This window comes from Pollachius pollachius (assembly GCF_949987615.1).
Source record: "Pollachius pollachius genome assembly, chromosome: 8".
In the NCBI taxonomy this organism is placed as follows: domain Eukaryota; kingdom Metazoa; phylum Chordata; class Actinopteri; order Gadiformes; family Gadidae; genus Pollachius; species Pollachius pollachius.
The window spans coordinates 6,842,390-6,870,342 of record NC_136941.1 but is presented as its reverse complement, the minus strand read 5'-3'; the positions used below and the strand labels follow the sequence as shown (position 1 = coordinate 6,870,342).

At 44.9% G+C, this 27,953-nt stretch overlaps 1 protein-coding gene across 1 annotated transcript; it reads right to left on the bottom strand.

Annotated features, from left to right (window-relative positions):
- Positions 1 to 289: 289 nt before the first annotated feature.
- On the bottom strand, positions 290 to 26,939 carry mgll (monoglyceride lipase). Its single transcript, XM_079740974.1, has 8 exons — positions 26,575 to 26,939; positions 25,460 to 25,617; positions 19,298 to 19,404; positions 15,921 to 16,057; positions 7,656 to 7,766; positions 6,923 to 7,012; positions 5,669 to 5,884; positions 290 to 5,433 (listed from the first exon to the last, which is right to left on the bottom strand). The coding sequence occupies exons 2-8, from the start codon at positions 25,582 to 25,584 to the stop codon at positions 5,314 to 5,316; spliced, it is 906 nt and encodes a 301-aa protein (XP_079597100.1). The 5' UTR covers positions 25,585 to 25,617; positions 26,575 to 26,939; the 3' UTR covers positions 290 to 5,313.
- Positions 26,940 to 27,953: the final 1,014 nt, after the last annotated feature.

Here is a 27,953-nt window from a genome sequence, read left to right as displayed (position 1 = left end):
AGAGAGGCAACCACCTACATCTGCATTTTGTCACAGTCACAAGAAAACCTGCCTTGAGCCCGCTGGTCTATGCTGCACCGTGACCTAACCAATCTGCTGTAATTTTGGCTTCCCACAGAAACAAATGGACCTGTGTGGTGTGAGGTAAGTTTGAAATAGGCTTCCATGTTTTTTCATCTGCAGTTTAATTCTAGGCTTATTTATCTTACATACTGAAAATCGGATTCACTTTCTATAGTTCCAACAACTTAAAATGTGTGAAGTTCGTTGAATAAGACAGCAATTAAACAGTGATATAGTTTATTTCTAGAGCAATACCGAACATTTCATAGCAAGACCTTCAATTCCACTTATTCAGAAGTCATTTAATTTGAGTTATAATATAAACACTTTTTATGTAACAGTATTTAGTTATTTACAAAAAGAGGTTACATTTAAGGAAAGGACAGGACGTTACATATAAATGCAGAACCCACGAATGAAACATATTGACAGGATATGTAGACATATGGATATATATAGACATTCACAGTTGCTTTTCATTCACTTGCTCTCCTTTTAAGTCAACATTTGTTTTGTAGTGCTATTTTCTGCTTAATCTTCAATGGACCCAATATTCTATTGTCTTTACAAAATAGATATTCTTACAAAATGTCACATTTCTAACAATACTGGAAATAAAACATCTAGCCCTTTTCTTAAAAAAAATGTAAGGGCCAAACCTACGCATACATTCAGAAAGAGAGAGAAAACATTGCACGGAAGTCAAGAGAATCAATCAAAAGTGGTTTGGATGGATGAATACGATGCCACCGATCACATTGTATTAACACCTTCAACAGACCTACAGGATTTAATAAACATGCCTTTTGGAACTCTGTACAAATCAATCCTTCAGATTCAATCCTTCAAGAATATAACTCAATAGACTCCAGAAAAAAAACATTCTCAAGAGCGAATTGTATGGTAGAAGTCCCCCCCCCCACCTTCAATCCAACACCCCACATCTGGCCAGCGGATTGGCTGCCACCTCTGGGTTCTTCTGCAGAATAAGAAGTGAACATTTTAAAATTGAGAGTTTCCCCAAGTCTGACAGAGAGAGAGAAAGAGGCAGAGGAACAGACAAAGATGGCTTTCATTCCAAGACTGTTGAAACAACAGCCAAACTAAAAGTCGGGCAACAGACAGTCTCTCATGAAAACCACAGAGACGGAGAGGCAGAAACAACATCTTATACACAAGTGCTAACCGTTTAAATTATGACCATTGTTTTGCCAAAACTAACACGCACAGTCCGTGGAATGGAAATAAGGCACAAGGAAATATGCAACATGTGACATATTTCTAGGAAAAAAGATCAACATTCCTTCAACAAAACACTAAAACATATTTCCAGTGGCATTACATTACTAAGTATTCATTTCACTGTGGTTGTGGGAACTCCAGACAATGGGTTCAAAAGGAGAACTGCAAAACGAAGAATAGAAACAAAATCACCTCACAAATAGGTCTGTTTTTCCAACTTCTTTGAGATCCATAATTTGTTTAGAAGAAACGCATAAACACAAACTCATTATTTTTTACAGCCATGCAAATTGAGACTTAAGACCAACATTTTTCAGAAACAGACGAGACGAGACCACATCTGAATGACACATTGACAGATGAGCAAATACACATAGTCTGTGAGGAATCATAACAGACTCTTAAAACGCCTCTAAATTGTTTTAAACACAATAACCATTTTACATTTCTACCTATTTGAACTTACAATAGTTCATTAAAAGTGCACCCAATGTAAAACAATACCTAATTAGTTAACTGCATTGGAATATAAAAAGTGCCTTTTCATGCCGTATTTCATTTAAGTAAAATGCACAAAAGTCACGTCTGTATAAATAGGGTTATGTATGTTGTTCAGAAAATAACAGCAATATATACCCACATTAATATTAATTTCAAGATGTATGAACAATATGACTTATTTGCTGTCCTACAGTGTTATTCTTGACAGTAGTGGATACAGTAAAAATTAAAAAATTAAATCTCTAAAATACTACATACTGAAGAATTTCAAATCAAATACATGTTTTCTTTGTTGCTTTGTTTTCGAAAAAAGAAACAACTAAAAGTAATGATCTATATACATTATAGCTTATTAATTGATAAGTTGTCCCAGAGCTGAACTGATAGAAAGCCCTCTGTGCTTCAGAGATAGACACATCAACCATTATTTTCACTAATGTGGTCCTATTTTTTCAAAGTTAAACCTGCACTATGTACGTTTACCCATTTAGCACCATCTAGTGGCTTGTGTTGTAGTGACAGTTCTAGTCAATAGCTGCAGTAGGAAAGCTACAAAGTGCAGGTTGAACCGTTCTATTGGTCTTTAATACGTATTTTGCCTGAGGACCAACAACCACACCCTGTCTCGCTCAGGTTAAGTGTAATTTCGTTATACGTTATAAGAAAAACTAAAGTCAAACACGAAAGAGCTACATGGCTAAGGTTTTCAAACCACTATTTCATATACAACAGCTCACAGAGGAAACAGTCATTGTGTAAAGTTCAATCTTCCTTTTTTTTAATATTAAAGAATATTGCTGTCTTCAAACCTGCTGGCCAATTATGTGGCACTTTGCTAGAAAGATTTTAACCCTTGGACCAATTAGATGTAATGTTTCTTTGTGTTGTGGCTTTCCCTTTAAAAAATCGGCATCTTCTCCTACCCATGTCCTCCTATGTTATTTACAGAAAATAAAAAAACCTCCTCTGACATACCCATTTATAAACGAGATGTATAATGTATATATTAATGTATGTCTGACTATGTTGTACGGGCGTATGATCTTGAGTAATAAAACAAAGATATATCAGGCCATAAAGACCCTAAAGAGCAGCAAAGAGTAAAAGGGTATGGGCCATAAACTCTTAGGAAATAAAGATAGATCTAAATACACCTGCAATCACCAATCAATTCTGAAATTGTTTCCTGGTGAAACGGAGCGAGAGAGAGCGAGTGCGATATGGATGCTAGTACACATGGTTGCTTGCTTGTTTATCCGTGTGTGGTTTCCCCTTTTCCCTTTGAGCCTTTAGAACAAGGGAACGACACCGTTGGCTGCTGGCCAGACCTGATCTGGGTCGATAACGAACACATACTCCTCAAGTTTGCCTTTCAAAAAGGTGCTGCCATGGTTACGGAAAGAGTCAGCCTCTCGCTCACTCCCCCTCTCTCTCTCGCCACTGCCGTCCGATGCTAATCACGGTGGTTACATTTGTACGTGTGACATCACAGGTGGTGCACGTATCAACGCACACCCTACTGCAGCCACTGCCCACGCACCCATAACAGTTGGGTTTAACAATGTGGATTGTCAAATGTTTCCCAGTGGACTCTTGGAATACGTCCCAGTGGAATTGTCTGAGCTGTGGGATGTTGTCTCGAACAAATGACATCTCTTCAAATTTCGAACCTTCCTGCAGTGGTGATAATTGACCACTGGGGGCGGTGTGGGGCCATTATGGCACCACAACAATGGAATAGAAACAACAGCCTCTGTGAAGGCAGAACAAAGCCTGCTTGTCTCCACGGCAACTTTGGGGGGGGGGGGGGAATTGGGACCTGCCACTTCTGTGCAGAATGAAAGGGTCGAGATAATATAAAAACAAACTACAAGACACCCTGGTTCCTGACACGGTCAGAGGAGAAATATGAATACAGGGCTACAACAGAACACAACAAAATAGAGGGATATGAAAAAGAGTTGAAAAGCACTGATAAAAAAAGATATAGTGCTTAAAGAAAGAGAGGATGTCTTTTTCTATAAACGTGCTACCTTGGGTAACTTAACATATGGGAATAAAAAAAAAAGCGGAAAGAATAAGAAGGATGTTTCCATGGCAACGCACGAGAAGGTTCACCATGGATACCGTAAGGAGCGACGCCCGGAATTCCTGCTGCAATTCGTTTGTAGTACGGAGGTAAAGAAAAGAAGAACAGTCTAGAACAGTTGTTAGTGATCTATTTCGACTGAACTTAAAAATCTCAAATGAACTCGTGACCACAGGGAGTCTAAATTAAGGGACTTTGGAAAACAAACCATAACCCAAACATCAATAGAATCCATACCATGATCTCTGATCCCTACGGGGAAAAAATGTTGCGCAATGTGAGCGTTCCCCCCCCCACACCTCATGATCCGAGGTCGAATCAGGTCAGACAACTCGTGGAATGTAGGACGTAGCTGGATCAGTCTGAGACTACAGTTTGCAGGAGGCAAGACCAGCTGCGAAAAAAGACAGGGTTGTAAATATACAACACTGGGGCAAAGGGATGGGATACCCAACCAAGGTCAGAGACACGCCAAAGAAATTGCACGCCAGCTACAGCAGGGTAAAAGTCAGAAGAAGAAGAGTGCAGGACATCTGGGGTCATCCTCTATTATTGCTCTCGGCCGTGACCCTGCCAAGGTCAAGGGTCACAGGGGTGCGTGTGAGAGGCTTTTGGCTCCCTGACCCTCCATGCTGTGTTGAGTGAATATTGATGGAAAGATCAATATTTATAGGAGAGAGAGGGAGGGAAGTTGTTAGATGCTGTAATGTTTTTAAATTAATTTAGTGCTATGGATGCCAGGTGTTGGGGTGTCAGTAACTTCATAATATGCTAGTCAATCAAAATAAAAGCCTTCTGGGGACAACAACACTTAATAAAAAAGAATATGAACCAATTCATAGATATAGATCAACGCCATGTTCTAAGCTGTTATTTTATCTCTCAGCAGAGACCCGGCTTTGCTCGATTATCCTCAGCCATGCGAGTGGGGCCCCAACACAGATGTTTTCTTGGTGGTTTTCCCGATAGTAAAAACAGTGTGGGACGGCGGAACAACACGCAGGCACGCTGGGCTTGGGGCCGGGGGCGGGTGACTGTGAGGGGCAGGACCGTGGCCCTGAAAGGCTGGGGAAAAACTGAAGTACATTGAGCCATCAATGCTGGAGGAGTCTGCAAGTCTGTGCTCTAGGGTAGGATAGTGGGCGGAGTCAGCCTGAGCTTTAGGCCGCCTCTGCTGTTTGGACGACCCCTAGTGACGTGGTTGAAATCCTGCGATGGGCTTGAGTCAGTGGGTGAAGTGTCCTTCAGTGGTAGGCTGGCTGTTGAGCGATAGTGGGCGGAGTCAATTCTTATTTACCGTAGGGTTGAGGCTGGATATAGTGGGCGGAGCCTAGGGGACTTTGTAGGGCTGAGGCTGGATATAGTGGGTGGAGCCTAGGGGGCTTTGTAGGGCTGAGGCTGGATATAGTGGGCGGAGCCTAGGATTCTTGCGGGGGAGGTGACAGTCGCTCTGTTAACCATGATGTTAATTCCTTGAGGACCGACTCGGAAACCTCTGGTAGCTCGTGATGAAGAGCGTGGTAGGCCCCCTCATATACCTGGGGGAATGATGAAGAAGAAGATATGTGAGAGAGGGTGAGAGACGGAGTGAGAGAGAGCGAGAGAAATATTTTTTTTTTCGGATGCCAATGGGTGGAGAATGGCACTCTTAGCGGTACGAATAAATTCCGTCACACAAGTTTGATTGAATGCAACTCAACACCAATTTATCACCACAATTTCAAAAGACAAACCTAGCCTCTAAAACACAGTGGACCCCGGCCCCTCCTGTACCTTGAGCTTCTTGTCAGCGCTCGCCGCCTGCTCGAACATCAGCCGGGCGCCGCTGATGTCGCACAGCTTGTCGGTGTCCCCCTGGAGCAGCAGGAAGGGCCAGGCGATGGCCGGGATCACCCGCTGGATGCGCGCCACCGCCCCCATCAGCTGCATGGCGAACGACACGCGCAGCCCGCCGTGGTAGTTGAGCGTGTCCTGGTCGTACGCCTCCACCTAACAAGAGGTGGTGGAGGGGGGGAGATAACGAGGAGAGGAGTTAGAGGGGGGGGGAGGACGAGCGAGAGGGAGAGAGGGCGAGAGAGCCTTATCTGAGGAGCAGCTGATGTGTGTGCGAGAGAGAGAGCGAGCGTACCTGAGCGTGGAGCAGAACCAATTTGCATTAAAAAAAGGTGATACAAGTGCTAGCCGTTTTAGTTAAGACCGTTCAATTAAAATGGACACCAGGGATTGAACACACACACGCGCACACGCCTAAACGAACAAACACGCTCCGACAGCCTTGAGATGGAAATAAGGCGCAAGGAAGCTTGACTAAACTTGGAAAGAGCGTGACGTACCGCTTTGTACATTGTGTCAGGCGCACAATGGAGGGCTGTACTTTCAAACAACAATGGAGGAGCGTGGAACCTTCCGGGGTCCTGTCCTTTTAAACGTAAAGGGTTTGGAGGGAGGCCGACAGCAGCAGGCAGAGTCAAAGCGGGGAGCAGACAGTAAGGCCGTCGAGGCCTTGTGTCACAAGACCCCCGGGTGTCAGCCGGCTTCCTCTAACAGATCCAAGCACAAGCTGTTGAGCAGGACGGGAACTACAGTCCCACGTCCCGCTCACCCTTGCTCCAGATACACAGCGGTGACCCCCAGCACGGAGCCCAGGCAGTAGCAACCTCGCCCCAGTGTGTGAGGTGTGTGACGCGGGGGGGCGGTGTTCGTGTACAATGGGGAATGCGGAAAGACGGGAAGACAAACACGTAGAGTGAGCGTGCGAGGCCCCGGGGCCTTATCACAACAAACCCAATTGCTCTTGGTGGACAGGCAAACACATTTTTCCACCCTATACATTTTTTGCATTTTAAAAAGGTTAACAGGCACAAAGGTTACATTTTAAAACACTGCCTCTAGATTCTCCAAAGGTTGTTTGGGAAAATGAAAATGTAAATTACAACCTTAAAAAGCTTGTCATTTACATTAATATTGTTTGAACCCCTGAGCGCACATATATATATACACACACACACACACACGGCAGAGTCTCACCTTTTTGTGGTCCCGTGAGATCCAATTGGACTGGATGGAGCCCAGAGGGAGGCTGGGGGCCAACTGGTTCATCACCTTGGCCACAAACACCTGGAGGGGAACAGAAACACAACCGCTTAGGAAAGGAAATGAGGAGAGTAGACGGTAGAAGGGGAGATGAGGAGCGGGATGAGGAGGAGAAGAGAAGCGAGGAGAGGAAGACAGGAGAAGAGGAGTGAAGTGAAGTGGAGAGAATAAGAGGAGACCAGAGAGGGGAGAAGAGAGACAAAGAGAGGAGAGGAGAAAAAGGAGCAGAGAAGAGAACATAGGAGGAGAGAACATGAAGAGAGCAAAGAGGAGAGAAGGGGTAAGGAAAATAAAAGATATGAGAGGAGGAGAGGAGTTGAGTAGAGAAAAAGAGGAAAGGAGAGGAGAAAAAAAGAATGAGCGAATATAAGAACGCACAAGACCAGAGAGTATAGAAGTGTAGGAGAATGTGGAGAGAGATCTTCCAGCAACAAACCATGAAATTAAAAGAAAGTCAGTAGAGAGAAGGAAAACCAACGCATCTGAGGACATATTGTGAGAGTCAACCGATGCATGTGTTTCAGCTGTTTGAATAAAACCATGAAGAAGAGAAGCCAAGTAAGCCATGGACAGGACGGAAAGGAAAGACTATGATGAAATAATTCAGAGAAAACAAAGGAAGATACATAAATAAAAAGCAGCATTAGAAGGTCAATTGAGAGTTTACTTTGAAGGGTGTCGCTGAATCCGGGTTCATCTGGACCAGGGGAGAGATCAGTACCACGCCCGCAAAGTCATTGGCTCTCTCACTTGCTGTCAGGATGGAGATGGCCCCGCCCTAGTGGTAAACAAAAAACAAAAAAAAAAAAATCCTTTAAAATTATAAAAATATGAGGTTTGAAATGTCATATCATACATTACATATCAAATGATGATATATACTGTTACGTCAATAATACAAGTTTAATGTAGTGTTTAGTAGGCCATTTAGAAGTCATAAAATAAAAAATCACAAAATTTATAGTCCACGTGATTATCATCATACCAGTTTCCTTAGGGCCTGTCCCAAACTAGAATTAGGTGAGGGGTTATGGAGCAGAGAACAGTAAGACTATGTGTTGATTCCAGAAGAGGGTGTGGATTTCCACCCCAGTCATTCTGTCGGCCTCTTCACAGCTGGTTAGGAGATCCCTCCTCCCAAACAGTGTGGAACAGGATATTAATCTTTGGCAGAGATTCCGAGCAAAGATTTTTTGTATATTCAATTAACTTAAGAATATAGATTTTTTTTGTTGGTATATATGTATAGCAATCACCCACCATCTCTTCCAGGCTGGTTGATGTACAAGTCTTTTGGTTATTTTTGTTATTCTGGAGAATGACCAAGTTATATACTGATGAGTGTAGGACACAGACAATTGTTTACAGAGAGAGTGTGAGAGAGGAAGGGAGAGACAGAGACAGACAGAGAGACAGAGAAGAAAGAGACAGAAAATCAGGTAGAGACAGACAGATTGAGAGAGAGAGAGACAGAGACAGAGAGAGAGAGAGAGAGAGAGAGAGAGAGAGAGAGAGAGACACTGGCAGAGACAGAGAGAGGGACAGAGAACTTCTTTCTTAATTGATCAATTCGCTTCCGCTGGGTTTCTGCACATCCTTTGTCAGTTTATAATTTGAATATTCATGAGGCAGGAGCCAGGGATCGAGTGAGCGTCTGAAAAGAGATGCAGCACTCATGACAAACACAGCCTTTCCCACCACAAGAATCCCACTTAAAGAGCCAAACCAACGCAAGTTTTCTCTCAGTTTCCCTTCTTTCTCTGTGGCTCTCTCCATTTTCTCTGTTCTTTTTGCTCTAGGGCTTTTTTTTTGTTCAGTACACACACACACAAATTCCTGCAGTCAATTAGCATATTTTAATTGAGCTTAAGTTCGAAGAAGCAAAAGATGAGAAAATAAAGTTTTAGGGAAGAGGAGGCGAGGAAGACAGAGTTTGGAGACAGGGAAGAGGGGGAGACAAGTGATAGAGACTGGAGGGGTGTTAGATTGAGGACAAAGAGTCCTTCAGAAGTATGTATCGAGGGCATTGGACGAGTTTTGCACACAAACACACACACAGACACACATTTGAATGTTCCCATTGAACAGCATAGTGACCCCAAAGTTGAACTTATAGATCCAAAACGGACGAAGGCATACTCTCACTGGCATTCACAGTTCACTAAAGTTAACCCACAGCAATCAATCAGCATACCAACCGATTACACTTTACTTTACATGACAGCGTCCGGTGACAGGGTAATTATATAAGTAAGTACTGTGTAATGAGCACTGCAACAGCGTGTATTTAATATGTCACACCATTGTGGAACATAACCTAGGGGTTAAGCTGAGAAAAAGGTGAAAATGTTGGAAAAACCCCTTCAGGGTGATCCAAGACCCACCTGCTTCCCGTAGTGGTCCTGCATCCGCTCGCTTTGGGTTTATTTCACAGATATCTAGCTTTACTTTAACCACTACTGAATTACGGTTTTAGTGTGTTGTGTGACAAAGTGTAACTACACTGTGACAAGGACATTGTGATGTTAAGGGCTACCACTAAACAAACTGAGAACATGACTGATTCACGGTGAAGTACAGTCCGACCCTGTGAACAGACACATCCGTCTGGAAAACGCGGCCATGTACTTTTAAAGTGAGATAAAGCCAATGTTGTTGCTTCAGTATCCCTATTAGATCAGATAGGGCTGACCTGATGCACTACATGTCCTGTTCTGCGCGGAGCAGCGCACTCCTTCTCTCCGGATGGGTAACAGAGAAGTTTTATTTAAACAGATGATGCTGAGCTCAGTATCACTGACTAGATTGATGACTGGCTTTTGTTCCGTAATTATTTAATGATGACAAATATTTGGATGCACTCTGGCACCCGTCTAACACAAACACAGTGCCGCTGTCCAACTGTGTGTGTGTGTGTGTGTGTGTGTGTGTGTGTGTGTGTGTGTGTGTGTGTGTGTGTGTGTGTGTGTGTGTGTGTGTGTGTGTGCGTGCGTGTGTGTATGTGGACCTACATGCGTGCAGGTAGGCGATGGATTAGACATTATGAATAATACTGTTTACACATCTCAACTCCCAAATTCCTCCTTGGGGTCAGCCCTAAGCCAAAGAATGGTGCTTCGGAAAACACATTCAAAATCACGCACACAGGCCCAGTGCGGGTCTGAAGACAGCCGTGAGAGCGCATGGTTGCCATACATTTTGTATGTGCTTGACGAACAAACGGGAAATACCATCAATGAAATCAGATCTGGTGACCCGACCACGACGGGAGGACTCAATAAAGACCTCCTATAAAGACTATACAAATGGGTCCGGCCGCTGGCCAAGGACGATAAATCAAGAAAAGGAATTTCCTTTGACCTTTCTGTGGGTATATAAACGTTTTGTGGTCCTAAAAGGGCAATCTCAAAGATCATATATCATCGGTTTCAGCTTTCAATACTGTTGCATTGGCTACTCGACGTGGCCCGGCTTTTTGTCAACCCACTTCATTTCAGCAGCACAAAAGAGGCCCTGGGCCCTCCCGTTCCCTGGGGGGCTGTGAGGAATGCTGAGGGGAAACGCAGCTAATATCCACTGAGTGGGGAGAGGGAGCCGGCCAGATCAAGAGACACACACAGGACGGAGAGACACACACAGGACGGAGAGAGAGAGAGAGAGAGAGAGAGAGAGAGAGAGAGAGAGAGAGAGAGAGAGAGAGAGAGAGAGAGAGAGAGAGAGAGAGAGAGAGAGAGAGAGAGAGACAGACAGACAGACAGACAGACAGACAGACAGACAGACAGACAGACAGACAGACAGACAGACAGACAGACACAGACAGACAGACAGACAGACACTACTAGTGACCAAGCCAGCCAGACCAAGGTACACACAAAGACAGACAGACAGACAGACCTAGATAAAGACAGAGACAGACAGACGGTGAGCGTGAGAGCAACTAATAAAACTGTCTGAAATAAGAAATGGGATGAAGATGACATTGATTTCATAGCTGAAATGGGTTGCCAGGTCAGGTGGAAAGGATTAAGTGTGAAAAACAAAGAATTGGAAAGAGTTTCAATGAACATGTGTTAGGAAAAAGAGAAAGAAAAACTATTGGCGTAAATGTAAAACAGGAATGTTTAAATGGTGCAACTCATATCACCATTATTATAGCAGCCATTTGGGAAAAACTGGTTAATCACAGGATTAAGGCATGTAAAAGGCTGAATTTACTAACCCACCAGTCATGTATACTGCTATGGTTAGCTTTGCCAATGGCAGGTGTTTTCCATAGATAACGTAATGGAATAAATAAAAGAGGAACTCATCAGTTCTGTTCCAGGAGAAAGACCATTCATTGCGCTTTCACAGAGCAAACAGACCGGACATGTGGTTAACCAACTTGACACTTTGGAGCTTCAATAGGAAACCACAACGCAAACGGACATGTAACTCGATCGTGGACGGGTGGACCAAGTGACCATATCTTGTTGAGTGGCAGTCTGCTGTCGAGATGGTTACGTGACTAATAAACCATTTATTGAGTTGACACATTTTTACTTTGAGAAGAACACTAGCAGGCCAACAAGGCTTGTGGTGTCACCTGCTACCAGGTAGTAAAACAAAGTCCAAAAAAAAACCAAGTCACCTCAACCAGTGGCATCAATTGACCACTTTTAAAGACACAAGTCGTGTTGTGCTCACTATTATCATCATCGAGCCAGCGGACCGTTAATCAAAAGCAAATTACAGTTAAAATATTTAATTTCATATCAAAGGAGCTTTGAATGTTCTACTCTGGAAAACATTTAAGGCTATAGAAACAGTATAACTCATTGATCTTCCGGTGTTGTTGTTAACTGCTCCTTTGGGACCAAAGCATAACAAAAACAAACGAAAACACCACTACCGTAACAGGATAGCGCCCATGGAAATGTGCCTGTGTGTACTAGCCACATGGTTTATATTGTCCCAGTGTCCTTGTTTAATAACTAAACTATTTAACAGAGCATTGTGATGACAAGCCAGGGACAATCCAAGTCAAACAGGAAAGTGGGGACCGCCTGGGGAGGAAGTGAGAACCCTCAACAACACTGCCATGCAAAGCCGTTAAGAGTCTGGATAAAACTATTGTCATCATGCCAACGGTTAATGTGCTATAAATTGTCAAAAACAATAATCTCACTTGAGGCACAAGACAACCAAAGAAACTGATGGGGTCTTGCTTCCTAATAAAGATGGGGAGAACAATATTAAGGATAACTGCCACCTACACCACAATAGAGCGTGAAACAACAATACACTAAAAACTGAGTGAGCAGGAAGGAGATTCAATTTAAAGATGTCCAAAGATAACAAGCTTCCCATGAGAACATTGTGTTCCTTTTTCCCGCCCTCGGAAGCACGGTGACAGGGGGATGATTTCAGAGTTCTGAGGCAAAGGAACTGGTTCAAAGTGGCAGAGAAGATGGTTTAGTTTTAAGACTTGTTTTCATGTTTAAAGAAGAAATTGGAGAGGGAAGCCTGTGAAGAGGATTTTATAAAGGGAGGCAGAAGAAAGGTTGTTTAAGCCACAAAGTGATTAAAGAGAGCGGATATGAAACGGACGCAGTCTTCCAAGTAGATTGAAGAAGGCGATTAAGAGACAGGAGGGCCATGAAAGGCTGAGTGTGTCTTGATGTGGAGAAAAATAATAAAGCACAGACGAGTAAAAATAGAGAGGTGTTGGGTTGTCTATGTTCAAACACACACACACACACACACACACACACACACACACACACACACACACCTTCTCCCCTTATAACCATCTGCCATCAGAGTAATTTCTAGTCAAGCATGCGTGTACAATACCAATATGCTATACTCAAGCATACACGCTTACCGATCTGGAATAAGCAACACACCTGTCACACACACATCCGTGTGCATAAACCCATATGCTATACTCAAGTCTGTACGCTCACACACACACACACACACACACACACACACACACACACACACACACACACACACACACACACACACACACACACACACACACACACACACACACACACAGTTCTTCATGCAAACCACATTGAGTTTATATAAACAGCATGTGTAAAAGGGCAATGGAAATACACACCGCATGATGTTTGTGTATTTCCATTGCCTTTTGACAACCCTTATGGAACAAGAAAGACAGGGTGAGACTCGTTCAAGCGTTCAGGACAAAGCCAACTTTTGAGTCACCAATGACACTGTTGAGCCCAACTTGTTCGCCCACAACAAGGCTTATCAGGTCTGAAGTCACTTGAATTCTATGACCAATCGCACCTGATCCATGGCACCAAGCATTAATTATCACTGTTTGATAACTTTGCAACATCGGTAGAGAGTTAGATGAAATGGCATGGGGGGGGGGAGAACCAGTCCAACCATTTCAGAGCCCCAACTAAATACTTTATGACATTTAAACCAGCAAACTGTTTCATCCTTGGGGAGTTCTTTGTAGCATGTACAATTTTTCCACCAACATTAACTTGCATGCAGGATGTTTTTATAGTAGTATATCTTTCAGTATTTTTTTGTCATTGGTTTGAACAAGCCGAAATTCAGGGTTAGTAAACAGTATGAAGCAGGGTTAGTAAAGAGTAGAAAGCAGGGTTAGGAAACAGTAGAAACCAGGGCTATTTAACAGTAGAAAGCAGTTAGTAAAGAGTAGAAAGCAGGGTTAGGAAACAGTAGAAACCAGGGCTAGTTAACAGTAGAAACCAGAGCTAGTTAACAGTACAAAGCAGGTAGTAAAGAGTAGAAAGCAGGGTTAGGAAACAGTAGAAAGCAGGGCTAGTTAACAGTAGAAACCAGGGCTAGTTAACAGTACAAAGCAGGTAGCAAAGAGTAGAAAGCAGGGTTAGGAAACAGTTGAAATCAGGGTTAGTAAATGGTAGAAAGCTTGGTTGGGAAACAGTGGAAAGCTGGGTTGGGAAACAGTAGAAAGCTTGGTTAGGAAACAGTAGAAACCAGGGTTAGTAAACAGTAGAACACTGAATGGAGGCCAGCGAAGATTTAACGGTGGTTACTCCTTTTTAATATCTTTCGCCTATTTTGGTCTCTCTTTTTAAGCTCGGTTGAAACCAAAACGACCGTTACATGCTGTTCCTGCCATTTACGCGCCAAGGCCCAGAACTCAAATGCGTATCATAGCATCTCGCCAAAAATGAGGGTGTCCACCCGGGTTTTATGTTTCAATCAGTGCTGATTGGAGCCGGAACTTATAATTACTGCTGCGTGAGTCATTTGCCCGGGGAATGAACGCCGATTGAAAACTTTCCGTTTGATGGGTTTTTGTCCGGTGGGAAATAGGCTATACTGTTTGTTTGCGTGTCCGTTTGTTTGGGATTGTGCCGAAACAGTGAGTCACAGGCAGCAGGGGCTTGGGTGATGATGAAGATGGTGAAGAATGTGGTGCTGTCCTTGTACTGAAACCAAACAGGTGGGGATTCCGAATGATCTACTTACTTTGTTTTTGTTCTTGGTTTCTGCCCAGGGAATAAGGAATGGAAGTTTCAACTAGTCTTATAAAGCACAAAATCTGCCCTCTTTTCCGATTTCAGATTTCAAGGCCCTGATACTAAACAGAAGCTAAGCTGATTGTGCAAGCGAGTCAGATGTGTATGAGTCGGTGTAGGTGTTTGGAGGCATTTTGTTTGGACATTTTGATTGAAATCAAAACCCTCCCTATTTGAATGTGAACCATCACTCTGCCAAATGACAACGAATGAAATAAACAACGCTTGGTAACCTCCCACTCAGATGGTGTCATCATTCCACCAACCAACATCAAGTCAAACCTCGACTTTATGAGCTACAGCTTTCGCAAGATATGAACGATAATCATTTGGAAACTGATAGTAATGCGCTGCAATGTACACGTTTTTCAGCAACAGGGGTCAAACATAGTTTGCCTAGAACAGCGTTGGCCAGAGAATCCTAAACTCCATATTTGGTATTGCATCTTTGTTCTAGCACAGATGCGTTCAGACTGTTCACAACAAACAAAAATAGCCAAGCTTGAAATCTCGATGGCGAACGCTAGGGTTGACTCACTGTTGTAGCTCATAAAGTGTGGCATGAGGTCATGGTTCAGGTGGCAGTTGAGGTCATGGTGGAGGTAGAGGTCATGTTTGAGGGCATAGTTCAGGTGGTGGTTGAGGTCATGTTTGAGGGCATGGTTGAGGTGGTGGTTGAGGGGATGGTTGAGGTCATGGTTCAGGTGGTGGTTGAGGGGGTGGTTGAGGTCATGGTTCAGGTGGTGGTTGAGGTCATGTTTGAGGGCATGGTTGAGGTGGTGGTTGAGGTCATGGTTGAGGGCATGGTTCAGGTGGTGGTTGAGGTCATGGTTGAGGTTGTAGATGAGGTCATGGTTCAGAACTTGGTTTAGGTCATGGTTTAGGTCATGGTACAGGTGATGGTTCAGGTCGTGGTTCAGGTCATGGTTCAGAACTTGGTTTAGGTCATGGTTTAGGTCATGGTACAGGTGATGGTTCAGGTCATGGTTCAGGTCATGGTTCAGGTCATGGTTCAGGTCATGGTTCAGGTCATGGTTCAGGTGTTGGTTCAGGTCATGGTTCAGGTCATGGTTGAGGTCATGGTTCAGGTCATGGTTCAGGTCATGGTTCAGGTCATGGTTGAGGTGTTGGTTCAGGTCATGGTTCAGGTCATGGTTCAGGTCATGGTTCAAGTCATGGTTGAGGTGTTGGTTCAGGTCATGGTTCAGGTCATGGTTGAGGTGTTGGTTCAGGTCATGGTTCAGGTCATGGTTCAGGTCATGGTTGAGGTGTTGGTTCAGGTCATGGTTCAGGTCATGGTTGAGGTGTTGGTTCAGATATTGTTTCGGGTCATGAGGGAGAGGTTGTGTTGGTGGTAACAGCTACGGAGGAGAAGGAGGAAGGGGGAGGCTCACCATGGAGTGGCCCAGGATGAAGACAGGCAGAGAGGGGTGCTGGGCCCTCATCAGGTCGATGTGCTGCAGAGAGTCCCGGACGTACACCTGGAAGTCTTTGATGATCATCCTCTCTCCCTCGCTCTGACCGTGGCCCACTGGACGAGAGACACACACACACACACACACACCCACCCACCCACACACACACACACACACACACACACACACACATACACACACACACACACACACACACACACAGAAAGAGATATAGTTCACCTTTGCTAGCAACAAAACAAGTCTCAGCGGCCCAGTTTTAGTGTCTGGGCATGGGTAAAACAATATGAAAGAGTAAATTAAATGCATGACTGAGGCCAGGAATGTTAATGTGTACGTGTGTACGTGTGTGTGTGTGTGTGTGTGTGTGTGTGTGTGTGTGTTCATGCATTTCCATCCAAATGCATTACATGTGCGATATCTTTACCCCCCGCATTGATGGGGGGAGGGTGGAGGCGGGTTACCGTAGCAACCCTGAAATCAAAACACGAGGGGGGTCTCAGACTCTGCCAATGTCCATCCATCACTGTCCCTCCACACCCGGCTTCCCTTTGATCTCCAGCACACACTTACACCGACACACACGTGAGCACACGCACACGCACACATTCGATTCTTAAGCAATTTCTTCAAGACTATATTTTCACCAATAAAATGACCAACACTATTTCTAGAATCCAGACGAGGACACTAGAAAACAAGGGAGTATTGTAGAGAATAGTATACGTTTATCAAAGCTCACATTATATACACATTTAAGGAATAGTCAAAAATGCGTCTCCAACTACATAGGCTTACTCAAAATCATTTGATATTTGATTTGAGTGTTGGCTGTGAATTTTCCTGTATGTATATGTTTCACATGCATTATCCTCTCCCTAAATCACTGTTTTTCTGGGGTGGATACATGAACCATGTCCTTGAATAATAATAGGACCAACGCAATGAAGCCATTACTTGACTATTGACCTCGCAATGGATCCTAAACGAATGGAAAAATTCCTATAATGATTATGCATAAAGACACCACACACACACACACACACACACACACACACACACACACACACACACACACACACACACACACACACACACACACACACACACACACACACACACACACACACACACACACTAGGGATATTGATTACACACTGCGACCTCAGACCTGCTGCAGCCAATCGGACAGTGAGAGGCGGATGTGAACCAGAGGTTATATGTATAACTACCTTTCCTCTCTCCCCCTCCCCACCCCCCTGTTTCCCTCGCTTCGGCCACTTCACTGTACCAGCAACACTACTGCTTTATCCCCACCCCCCTCCTAAATCAATGGTGACAAAACACTCACCATTGATTACCCATCTTTAGCAGCAGAAATGCCATTGTACAGGAGAAAACCTATTGATCACACAGGCTCTGGGTGCATTGTATCTGTGTTCGTCTTGCTGTAAGGTTCTGTGAAGTGTGAACAATACAAATAAATACATTCATAGAATTGTACTTAGAGCAGTGGCTAGTAGTGTTGAGTGTTGACGGCACATGAGAGGAACAGCCAGGATTCTGCCGTTTTCATGTTTCGCATTGGAGCATCTAGACTAGCACTCAAACAACAATAAGTAAATAAATGACAAAAATAGTCACGAGTACCGTGTCACAGCACATGACAGACGGGGGCTGAGTAGGAACCGGGCTCAGAGCTCAAGCATCTCTCTCTCTCTGTCGTTTCAACAGGCAGTGGCAATCTCATACAGGTGGGCGTGCGAGCGACTACCGACCAGAACAACACGGGGCGCGGGCCAGCCATTATCCCTGACCTCCGCTTCGTTGATTAATACCGCCTGTTGTTGTGTAGGACTCCAAACCCTTGGAGGTCAACAGCCACTTCTGGGGCTAAAAGCAGTTTATGAAAATAAAACGAGACAAAGAGGCGCAGCGGCAGTGAGAGCAGGTGTGGGTGGTGGACGGAGAAAGAGAGAGAGAGCTCTCCCACTGGGGATTATTGTGTGTGTGTGTTTGTGTGTGGGTGAGCGAGCGGAAGGGACAGAGAGAAAACAAGAGAGAGCGACACAGCGAGAGAGAGAACGAGATTGAGACAGAGACCGAGAATGAGAGAGAGAAAGGTTGAGTGGTTTAGTGGCTGGGTGGGTGTGTGCAGGTATATGAGAATGATTGTAAGAGTGAAAGAGAGGGAGATAGAGAGAGAGAGAAATGAGAGAGAGAAAGGTGAGGAGATGTGAAGACAGGATGGTAGGCAAACTGTGAGATTAATAGGGGATGGACGGAGACAGAAAGAGCGAAGGCTTATAAAGACACAGAAAGAGAGAGAGAGAAAGCCAGAGACCGAGAGAACGGGTCAGTGAGTGAGGAATTTTCCGGTTCAGCGTTTTCCATTAAACCACAAATTCAAAGTCCCTCACTCAACTGTTCAGCTGTTCCCACAGAGGCGGTCACTGCTTTTAGAACCACTACTGAGGAACATTGTCTTGAGAATAACTAACTACTACTTACTTTTGTTGATTGTAGGCTATTTTTAGGTTTTCCATTTCGCACAAATAGAACAGAAGATGAAGGTTGAGGTAAAAGCTCAAAACTATTTTGCAGGTTTATACACTCTAGCCTAGTAGCTGTATTATATACGATATTATCATATCTAATTAATCTTCAAAACCCCTGACCACACAATCTCACACAATCTCACAACAAACTGATTAAACCCCATTAACCTATCGACTGACTGGCATATAGGATGTCAGGTGGAACCAGTTAGGGAGGTAGAAGGAGACACCAGGGTTGGGTTTAACAGAAACTCTCAGGAAGGAGGTGTTGTTGTGCAAGAAACTGTGAAGACAATGGCTCCACATGGGTTCCAAAGAAAACAGAGGTGAACCATGTAATCGCATAGCAAGAGGAAGCACACACACACACACACACACACACACATACCTGTATATTCACATGCATATCCTTGTCCTCGTGGATAATGTGTGTTTGCACACCAATCCATGAATAGGTGCATGTGTGTGTGTGTGTGTGTGTGTGTGTGTGTATGTGTGTGTGCTTTAAATGTAGTGAGCTGTGAATGCCAGTGGGTATTCATTGGCTTCGCCCACTTGGATTCTACAAGTTCAACTTCAGGGTCACTATGCTGTTACACGGGAACATTCATGAGTGCATGTGTGCGGTCTGTTGTGTGCCCATGTTTGTGTGAGTGTGCGCATTGTTGTTTGTGTGTGCGTGCGCATGTTTGTCCAAATGTTTTTGTGTGTGTGTGTGCATGTGTTTGTGTGTGTGTGTGTGTGTGTGGCAGGGAGAGATAGAGAGGTCGAGAGACTCACCGTGGTCATGGGCAAACACCAGGAGCGAGAGCTCCTTCAGTCTGAGGGCGATCTCATCGTACGGCCCACTGTGCTCTCCTGCACCGTGTGCTACGTACACCAGGGCCCTGAGAGGAGGACCAGGAGGAAGGGGTGGAGATATGGGACACCAAAAGCAGAACAGGAGGGAAGAGAAAAGAAAGAAAAAGTATAAAAGAGGGAATTGAAAGAGAAAGAGAAAAATATATTGTTAACGATGCACATAACACAGCTGCTTCTTGTTACGGCTCGTTAAAGTACATACGTTAAGGCCACATTACGATTACATTTCGGATAGCAGTTGTTATCCAAGAGCTCTTTTGACGAAACCTGTGCTACAACTTGCAGTGCATTTACATTATAAAAACCGGGGACTTGGGAACCACCAACAGGTGAATTGTAGATATAAAAATACCCTGAATCCTATATAACCTGGTGCAATCCTACTTCTGAACGATGTGCTGAACATTGATGCCATGGAGCACTCCGTATGTGGGTGAGAAAATGTAATGACACGATCGTGTCAAACAACGTGAAGGGGGTTAATTAAAAACACCATTATGTGTCAAAGTTTGCCTTTCATGTATGTTCAAACGGGCTTTGATTCTCTCTTTGTGTCGCTCTATCTCTCTCTCTCCCTCTCTCTCTTTCTAATTTATTTTCGTGGAAGAAGCAGTGAAAAGCCTTCAGGAAAATCAACCAATGGCAGCTGATGATTAGCTTGAATGTAATCAGCAGCGTGGAGGAGGCAAGGGGGGGGGGGGGGCGTGTGGAAGGTGGGTGGGAGAGAGCAAGACACCCGTGGATGATTGAAAAAAATTGAACACAATAAGACAGGCTGTTCATCACACCTCATTAGCACATCATTCTTTCCTTATGCGCATCTCTCTCTCTCTCTCTCTCTCTCTCTCTCTCTCTCTCTCTCTCTCTCTCTCTCTCTCTCTCTCTCTCTCTCTCTCTCTCTCTCTCTCTCTCTCTCTCTCTCTCTCTCTCTCTCTCTCTCTCTCTCTCTCTCTCTCTCTCTCTCTCTCATGCATGTGTGTGGTTGTCTGTGTGTGTTCATGATTGTAGTTTTTTAGTGTGCGTGTGCACGTTATAGTGCGTTTTAGTGTGTGTGTGTGTGTGTGTGTGCACATGATCGTGTGTGCGTGCGTGTATTTTAGTGTGGTAGTGTGTTTGTGTGTGTGTTTGTGCGTGTGTAAGTGAGTGAAAGGCCGTCATTGTTTCATGGGGTGCCAAGCTTTCTCTGGGGCCACTCTGGGGGTGATGCAAGGCGGGTTATGATGCAGTGTCCTGGGAATGTGAGTTGTGGAGCAAGGGCACACCGTCTTCCTCGGCCCAAGTCAAACATGGTGGGTATTTGTGTGTGTGTGTTTGTATATGTTGCCTTTTCTCTAACTATAACCCCCCTCTCTACATTAATAACGGGTTTCTTGTGTTGAGTGCCGCAAACAATCAGTGAATATTAACTAGGGCAAATTAAGGAGATGAATGTCTGTTTGTGTGTTTATGTGTCCCCAAAATGTCACTGTGTGTGCATTCACAGTGTTTCATGTACAACAATACCATCCCTGTTCAGGGTCGTCCATGTTTGTAGTCCAAACAGACGTTCTCATTATGAGGATTTACTGAAAATACCACGAAATTACACACAGATTCCTGTGTGTGCACTGAACATGATGTGTCACTCTCGTTTGGCTTTCGGGATGTGCAAACCCAAAACACACCCAAACGTCACGCCACTCAGCAAGCCCTAACCGTCTCAGCTTATATCCATGTATTATAAATTCGGCTGACACAATGTAGCATTACGTTACACAGAAAGAACTTCAAAAAATAGATTATTTAAACTACATTTTGCAATGGTCTGCCGTCTGTTGCAGCTCCTAAAGTGCCGGTAATTTAAATTCCATCCAGGGATTCAGAAAGCACTTACCTAATGTAAACACTATCATCTAACCAGCACCAGCACGCACTTCATTAATGTGAGCGGAAGGCTCCAAAAACAACATTGCCCTTTAAGAATAGAGAAAGAATGTAACTCAGAACTCAGTTCCGTAAAAAGGGCCTAATCTTAACGTAGTTTCTTTTCTCATGCTCTAAGCCCTGCTCTAGCCTGGCTCCGGCCGCCTAAGTACTTCCGCTCAACTTGAATTTCCCTTCAGTACTAGGTCGGGGTATGCGGTATGTTACTGGGTTTTTCCGTCTAAATTTTCTGCGTCCAATCAGCAAACAGAGGGAGTGGCTGAGATCAATGACGTTAAAGTCAGCTCTCGTTGACGGACATCTTCACGCACGGTTATTGGTTTGTTTACAGCCTGCACCCAAACGTTAGCGATTGGTTATGGCAGATCCAGAGTGGCACTGGGCAGATCCAATAGTTTTAAACTACAACAGACACCCGCTTTCAAGTGAGTTAACGTTTGTCAATTGAGTAGGTCCAGACTCGCTGTACAAATTAAATGAAGTACCAGAGTCTGGTAGGACTACTCTACTAAGCCTCCACCTCCCCCCCTGTCTTCACCTCCTCCTCCACCCTCACCAACATTTACCCTCCTGGGAACCACCGACTGTACTGCCTCCCAGCTGGTCTCTCTCACACACCGGCATGAACACACACACACACACACACACACACACACACACACACACACACACAAACACACACACACATACACACACACACACACACAGAAAAGGAGACACATACCCAAACACGTGCTTCAATGCATGCATGTCTCTCTCTCTCTCTCATGCCTCTTGCATATTAAACGTCAGAGACGAGACATATGGAGTGAAAGCATGAGAGAATAAAAGAGAGATACACATGCAGCAAGAGAGAGAGATACAGGCAAAGGAAGAGAGGTTATAAAGGGATGGATAAAGAGAGAAAGAACCGGACAGGCAGAAGGAACAAGGGAGACACAGATAGACAGTGCCCACAGGCGTCTTCTTGTATATCTGGGAGCTATTATGAGAGGCCACAGGCCAATACACTGAGCCAAGACCCTAATTCTACTCCTAATAGAATTCTGACGTAGCGGCCTCCTCCCTTCCTTCTGAGTTATTTGACAACTCCCTGCCATTCCCAGTGCCCGGAACCTAGGAGTGAGAGCATGCAGCACTCTGTAGTGTTTGAAACATTGACATTTTTTTTACAGTCAATGTTTATGTCTATGTTCCACTTTACGAGTTACTCTATGACAATAGCCTACTAACATTTATAAACAGAGGGTTTGGACAGAATATGTTTCAAGTACCCAGGCTTTCTTTGGCTGGACCTCAGAAGTTAACCCTTTCCAAAAGGTATTTAAGGTTTGAATAACAAATATAATGTTAGAGTTCCATTCAACAATATTGACGCACAAGATAGATATGCGGTTTATACTTTGCAGCACTACATTAACACATGTTTATGCACACACACACAGTCACACGAACAATGAAAACATCAAGACAAAGTGTGAAGGTTGGCATGTTAATGGCTGACTAATAGGCTTAGTCCCTGGTGTGTGTGTGTGCGTGTGTGCGTGCGCGTGTCCAGATGTGCAGGATTTTAAGTCCAGCTATGAGTCAGTTTACATGAATGTATTCATGCGGACGTAAATCATCAAAGCTACGTTCACGCTTGATGTGTGAGTGTTTACGTAGAGAACGATGTGTAGATTAGCCATACAATACTCATACCTCATTCGGTACATTATATTACTTACAATCCTTAGTCAGAAGACTTATTCCAGAGCTATAACCATTAGCAACCCATTAATCATTGACGGCCAGACCACCCCAACCTCATGGTGGACCCAGTCAGCCAATGGGCCGGTCAGACTGATTGTCAACCTGCCAGCCAGTAAGTATGTAAGTGCGTGTGTGTGATTTTAAATATGCTAGGGTGGAAATGCTAACCTGGTTTCCAGGAGTAACACTGATGTCATGACATCCAGGAAACCACTAACTTTGTCTGTCGGTCCAAATGTTTTCGTCTTTGTGATGTGTGTGTATGTGTGTACGTTTCAGTGCAAGTGATTTTAATTCCAGATATGCGTCTTTGACTGTCAATGTTTAACATATTTAGTGTGAATCAGTGTGAGTGCATGTGCATATGTGTGTATATATGGGACATGGGTTGACCGGCCTGGTTGAGTTATCTATTGCCAGCTCTGTGCACCCCCCCCCCCTTTCCCAAACGGTGCACCTTTGCCCTACTTTCTCCACTGGGCTCTCCTGAGCTGCATGACCTCCGACCCAGCTAACGTAATTTTTTATAAAAAAATGTTATCCCTTTCATCTTTCCTCCTCTTTGCCCTTTTGAAGGTGGAAAACAAAAAGTAGCATTCATTTTTTTTATTCTTTAGCAGGAGTCACTACCCTTTCCTCCAGCGGTCAAGGGTCAACAGAAGAACTCCTCTCTTTATAGAAGTCCACGCCAGAGCGTAACCTCTGCCATGAGCTGCAGGCTCTGCAACGTGGAAGAGCCATGCGACCGCACATGGGGGGGGGTGTTAAACCAAAGTGAAACAGGAAGTGACCCCTGCCGTAACGCAGGGGACAACCATGTTACCTTGATGGGGAACCGTAACTCCAGCTACCTTATAATATAGGAAGAGAACTGCTATCTAACAGTGTCTTGAAAGAAAAAAAACACTGTCAGCATCATCAATGTCATAGGTTGGGATTTGCAGTTTCCATGGTGACAGCTGGTTAATGATGATGGTCTTTTGTAAGGGCAGGGGTCGATGGGGTGTGAGGAGGATGATGACCTTGAAGGTGGCAGCACAGGTGTTTTGGGTGGACGAATCTGAGAGACATGATGATGATGATGTTGATGGTCTCAAGAAATGTGAAATGTCACTTCCCTTTGGTGGTTTCAACATTAGGGTCCTTCGTATTAACAACAAATCGTTATTCTAAAGAAGCCCTCCAAGATCACACACACCTACCCCAACGACTGCAAGCCTAACCCTACCCACTTCATTTCAACCGCTAACGGCTGGCTATGTATTGAGTGACTCCAGCTAGTCGAGTCGAGCCCTAATGCACTGCAGTCTGAGGGTCCCGAGTGGTCCGATCCATCGGAGCGCTGCAGCAAGGCTGATACTGGCCAGGGACTCCCCAGAGCCCCAGAGTACAGGCCTCTCAGCACCACACACACACACACACACACACACACTAACACACACACACACACACACACACACAAACCCCTAAGGAGCCCTTCCTGGAACTCAGTTGTGCTTAGCTCATGCTTCCTGCTGCCACCCAAAAAAAGAGCATCATCTGTTTTTGTGCTATGATTCGTTGCCTAGCAACAGCGGGGTATTAAAAGCTCCTGTAATGACTGCTGTTACTGTACTTAAAAGGTTTGGATAGACGAGATAGCGGACAGAACAACAGACAGACGTAAGACCACCAATAACACAGCCGCCGATAACATACAAACAGACTCTGTATCGAAAACACACATGAAAACCAACCCAAGCACAACTAAAAGGAACGACGTGTAACCCACACAGCCGCCCAGGCAGCGGTCACTCTGGGTCCAGGGTAAACAATGAGCCATAAACCAGAGACACTGCCAAAAAGCTCATTCTGGTGGCACAGAGTGTCTCTTGGTGTGTGTGCGTGTGACAACAGTACACTCATAAATGTCACGCTGCGTGGACAAACACATCTTACACGTGGCTGATTCTATGAACACATCAACTGGTGGTTTTTCTTAAGTCTGCATACTGGCTTTGCTTTTGTCACACTTTAAGGAAGTCGACAGTGTGTGGCTCAAGCGTGATACACTGAGGAAGCTGGGGGTGGACTGGTGTGAGGGTGGTGGGGGGGGGAGGTTGAATGGAGACATATAAAGTCGATTACACGACCTTATATGGCCCCAAGTTTATCACTTGCTCGAGATCCAGGGTCAATACCCATACATTATCCCCTGGCTCGAAGGGCATAGAGCCCGCGGCTATCCATTACATTCCCTCCGAGAATTGTAATTCAATTCAGAGTTATTTAATTCAGAGTTGGGATTGGCTTAGCGCCACCTAAGATGTTCAGCAGGAGCTCTCGTAGCCCGTGGCGGCGTTTTGGTTGTGGCAGCCTCCATCTTAAACTCAGGAACCAACATGAGCTGTCATTCCGTCCACTGACCTTGGCGGTGCCTCGGGCTCCCAGTAGCGGCAGAACAAGTGCAGTCCGTCGGCGTTTACGATGTGCTTGAGGTCGGCGTAGGGGACACCCTGTGGGGTCTTCCGTGGATCTCCCGGCTCGGGCATCGGGGCGGCGGAGAGGGACGGATCGCCGAAGACCTGTTCAGCAACATAGATGCCAAACACCGTAAACAGATCGATATTGCTGCTGTATAAATAAGACAACAACACGCCGCCGACTAGCACGCAGGTGGCGGTCAACGTCTTCATTGTCGACTCCCTTTTCCCTTGGATTGTATTTCAGGAGAACCGGAGAGCGGTGTATTATTGTCGCCGCTAAGCTTTCAGACGCGACCACCAAGCGTTGTCATGGAGGCTACGCGGGCGTTACGTCACGGGACCGTGCCGCGTGCATGCCTGTTTGGCCCACTTTTTTTTTCCGTCCGATACTTTACTTCCCTGACTCTCGCGCTCACTTCTTATTTTCCATTGTGTCGCGCGCCACCGTCACATCCACCGCAACACGCACAACGCGCACTGACCAACTGACACTGACTGACCGACGCTTTTTATCATTAAAACAGACTTATTGGTGCGCAGCGCGTGCACGCCGGTTTACTTGGACACGCAACGAGTGTGTGTGTGTGTGTGTGTGTGTGTGTGTGTGTGTGTGTGTGTGTGTGTGTGTGTGTGTGTGTAAATAGGTTTGAGACAACTTCGTGGAAGTGTTGACGTAAAGAAATCACCTATTTAACTCCATACAGCTTTTTTACAAAAACGTAAAATGGCTCGTTACATTTTCTGCATTATTCAGCGCGGAGCCCACCTGACCCCCACGAGCCACTATCCCTTATGCCATTGGTTGTTTACACCACCTAGGCTACACAGAGGCGCGAATGGTCTCAATTGATCAATAACGTTAACATTGTCGAAATTAACCATGGATTTATTAAGATGAAAATAATAAATAATAATAAACATTAGTAAATTGCATAATAAAGAATGCATACTGCATAAAATGCAAGGCATTTCACGGCCATGTCCCACGAAGCGTATCTGGTGAAATAATGAATAAAAGAGTGATGAATGAAAGAGGGATGAATGATATCCACAAACCTGCCCAAGGACGTCTGGGAAGTTTCAGTTCCTTCACGCGGAGGCTCGGTTCTGACCTTCTATTCCTCCGCGCGCTCTCTTCTCATCTACTCGGGTTTCTCTCGTGCTCCGACCCTGATTATTTCTCGTGTATCTCCCCCTTTTTCTTCTTTCTCTCTCTCTCTCGTGCCCGGGTCTCTCTTCTCGTGTATCTTCCCCCTTCTTCTTCTGTTTCTCTTTCCCGTGTCCGGGTCTCTCTCTGCTCCGCGCCGCGCGCTGTTCTTCAACTGATGCTCCGCCGCGAGGAGTGATGAACCCTGTGGTGTGTGGGGTAGTCTACATTGAACACGCCAAGTGTTCTATATGAGCCCACACACACACACACACACACACACACACACACACACACACACACTCCTCCCATGAAGACTCACATTAGGCTACACCCAGAGGCGGAGAAAAGTCGGGTGGGTTGATACTCTTGTTCTGTCCCCTGTCCTGTTTTTGGAACGGCCTGTCCCCCAAACACACACTTCATGTTCCTGGTTGTGCGCGCCTGATCATTTGCTGTAGCCTAGACCCCCCGAAACGACGCTAAAACAAGCCTACCAGTAGTCTTCTTCTTCCTTACGTTGATCACGTTTTACCGGAGAGAGGAGAGACCTCGCGTCGCAATCCATCACTTCGGACCGAGTTTTACGATCGCCGTACGATACATCGTGTTCACTTTTCAAACGAATACGCGCGGTCGCGCGCTAGAACAGACACACACAAGCGCACACCGGCTGTGGACTATCGCACATAGAAGGATGGTTCTGATTACCGTTCGAATTATTATTATGATGGATGATTTTATACTGTTGTTGACTTCATTATAAGCTACAGGTGCACTTTCGAGGAAGGCGGGCACACACGACGGAGACGGGCAGAGACTTTAACGAACTACTTATGACTATGAAATATTTTTGACGTTGTGGGTGTGCACCTGTTCTATTGTGTCTCTATACATATTTGAACATTGTTAACTTGGATTCCTCTTGGATATAGTATACGTTTGGTTGTGCAAGTGTACAAATCAACAATTAATTGTGTGTGTGTGTGTGTGTGTGTGTGTGTGTGTGTGTGTGTGTGTGTGTGTGTGTGTGCGTGTGTGTGTGTGGGCAGCACAGCAGGTGTAACCTGTTTAGGCGCTGACACCTTGTTGTAATAAAATCAAGTACTTGACAAACCGCCGTATCCAACGGTCATTGCTGAAGTGGGCTACTCTAATGTAACTCGGGAAAAACGATCCAAACTTGCTTTGAAATGTAACTATTCAATTAGTGTATTTATTTTTGCCATTTTTTTCTCGGACCATTTTTTTTATTAAGTCGAATTTTTATGAATAAAATTGTCTGCAG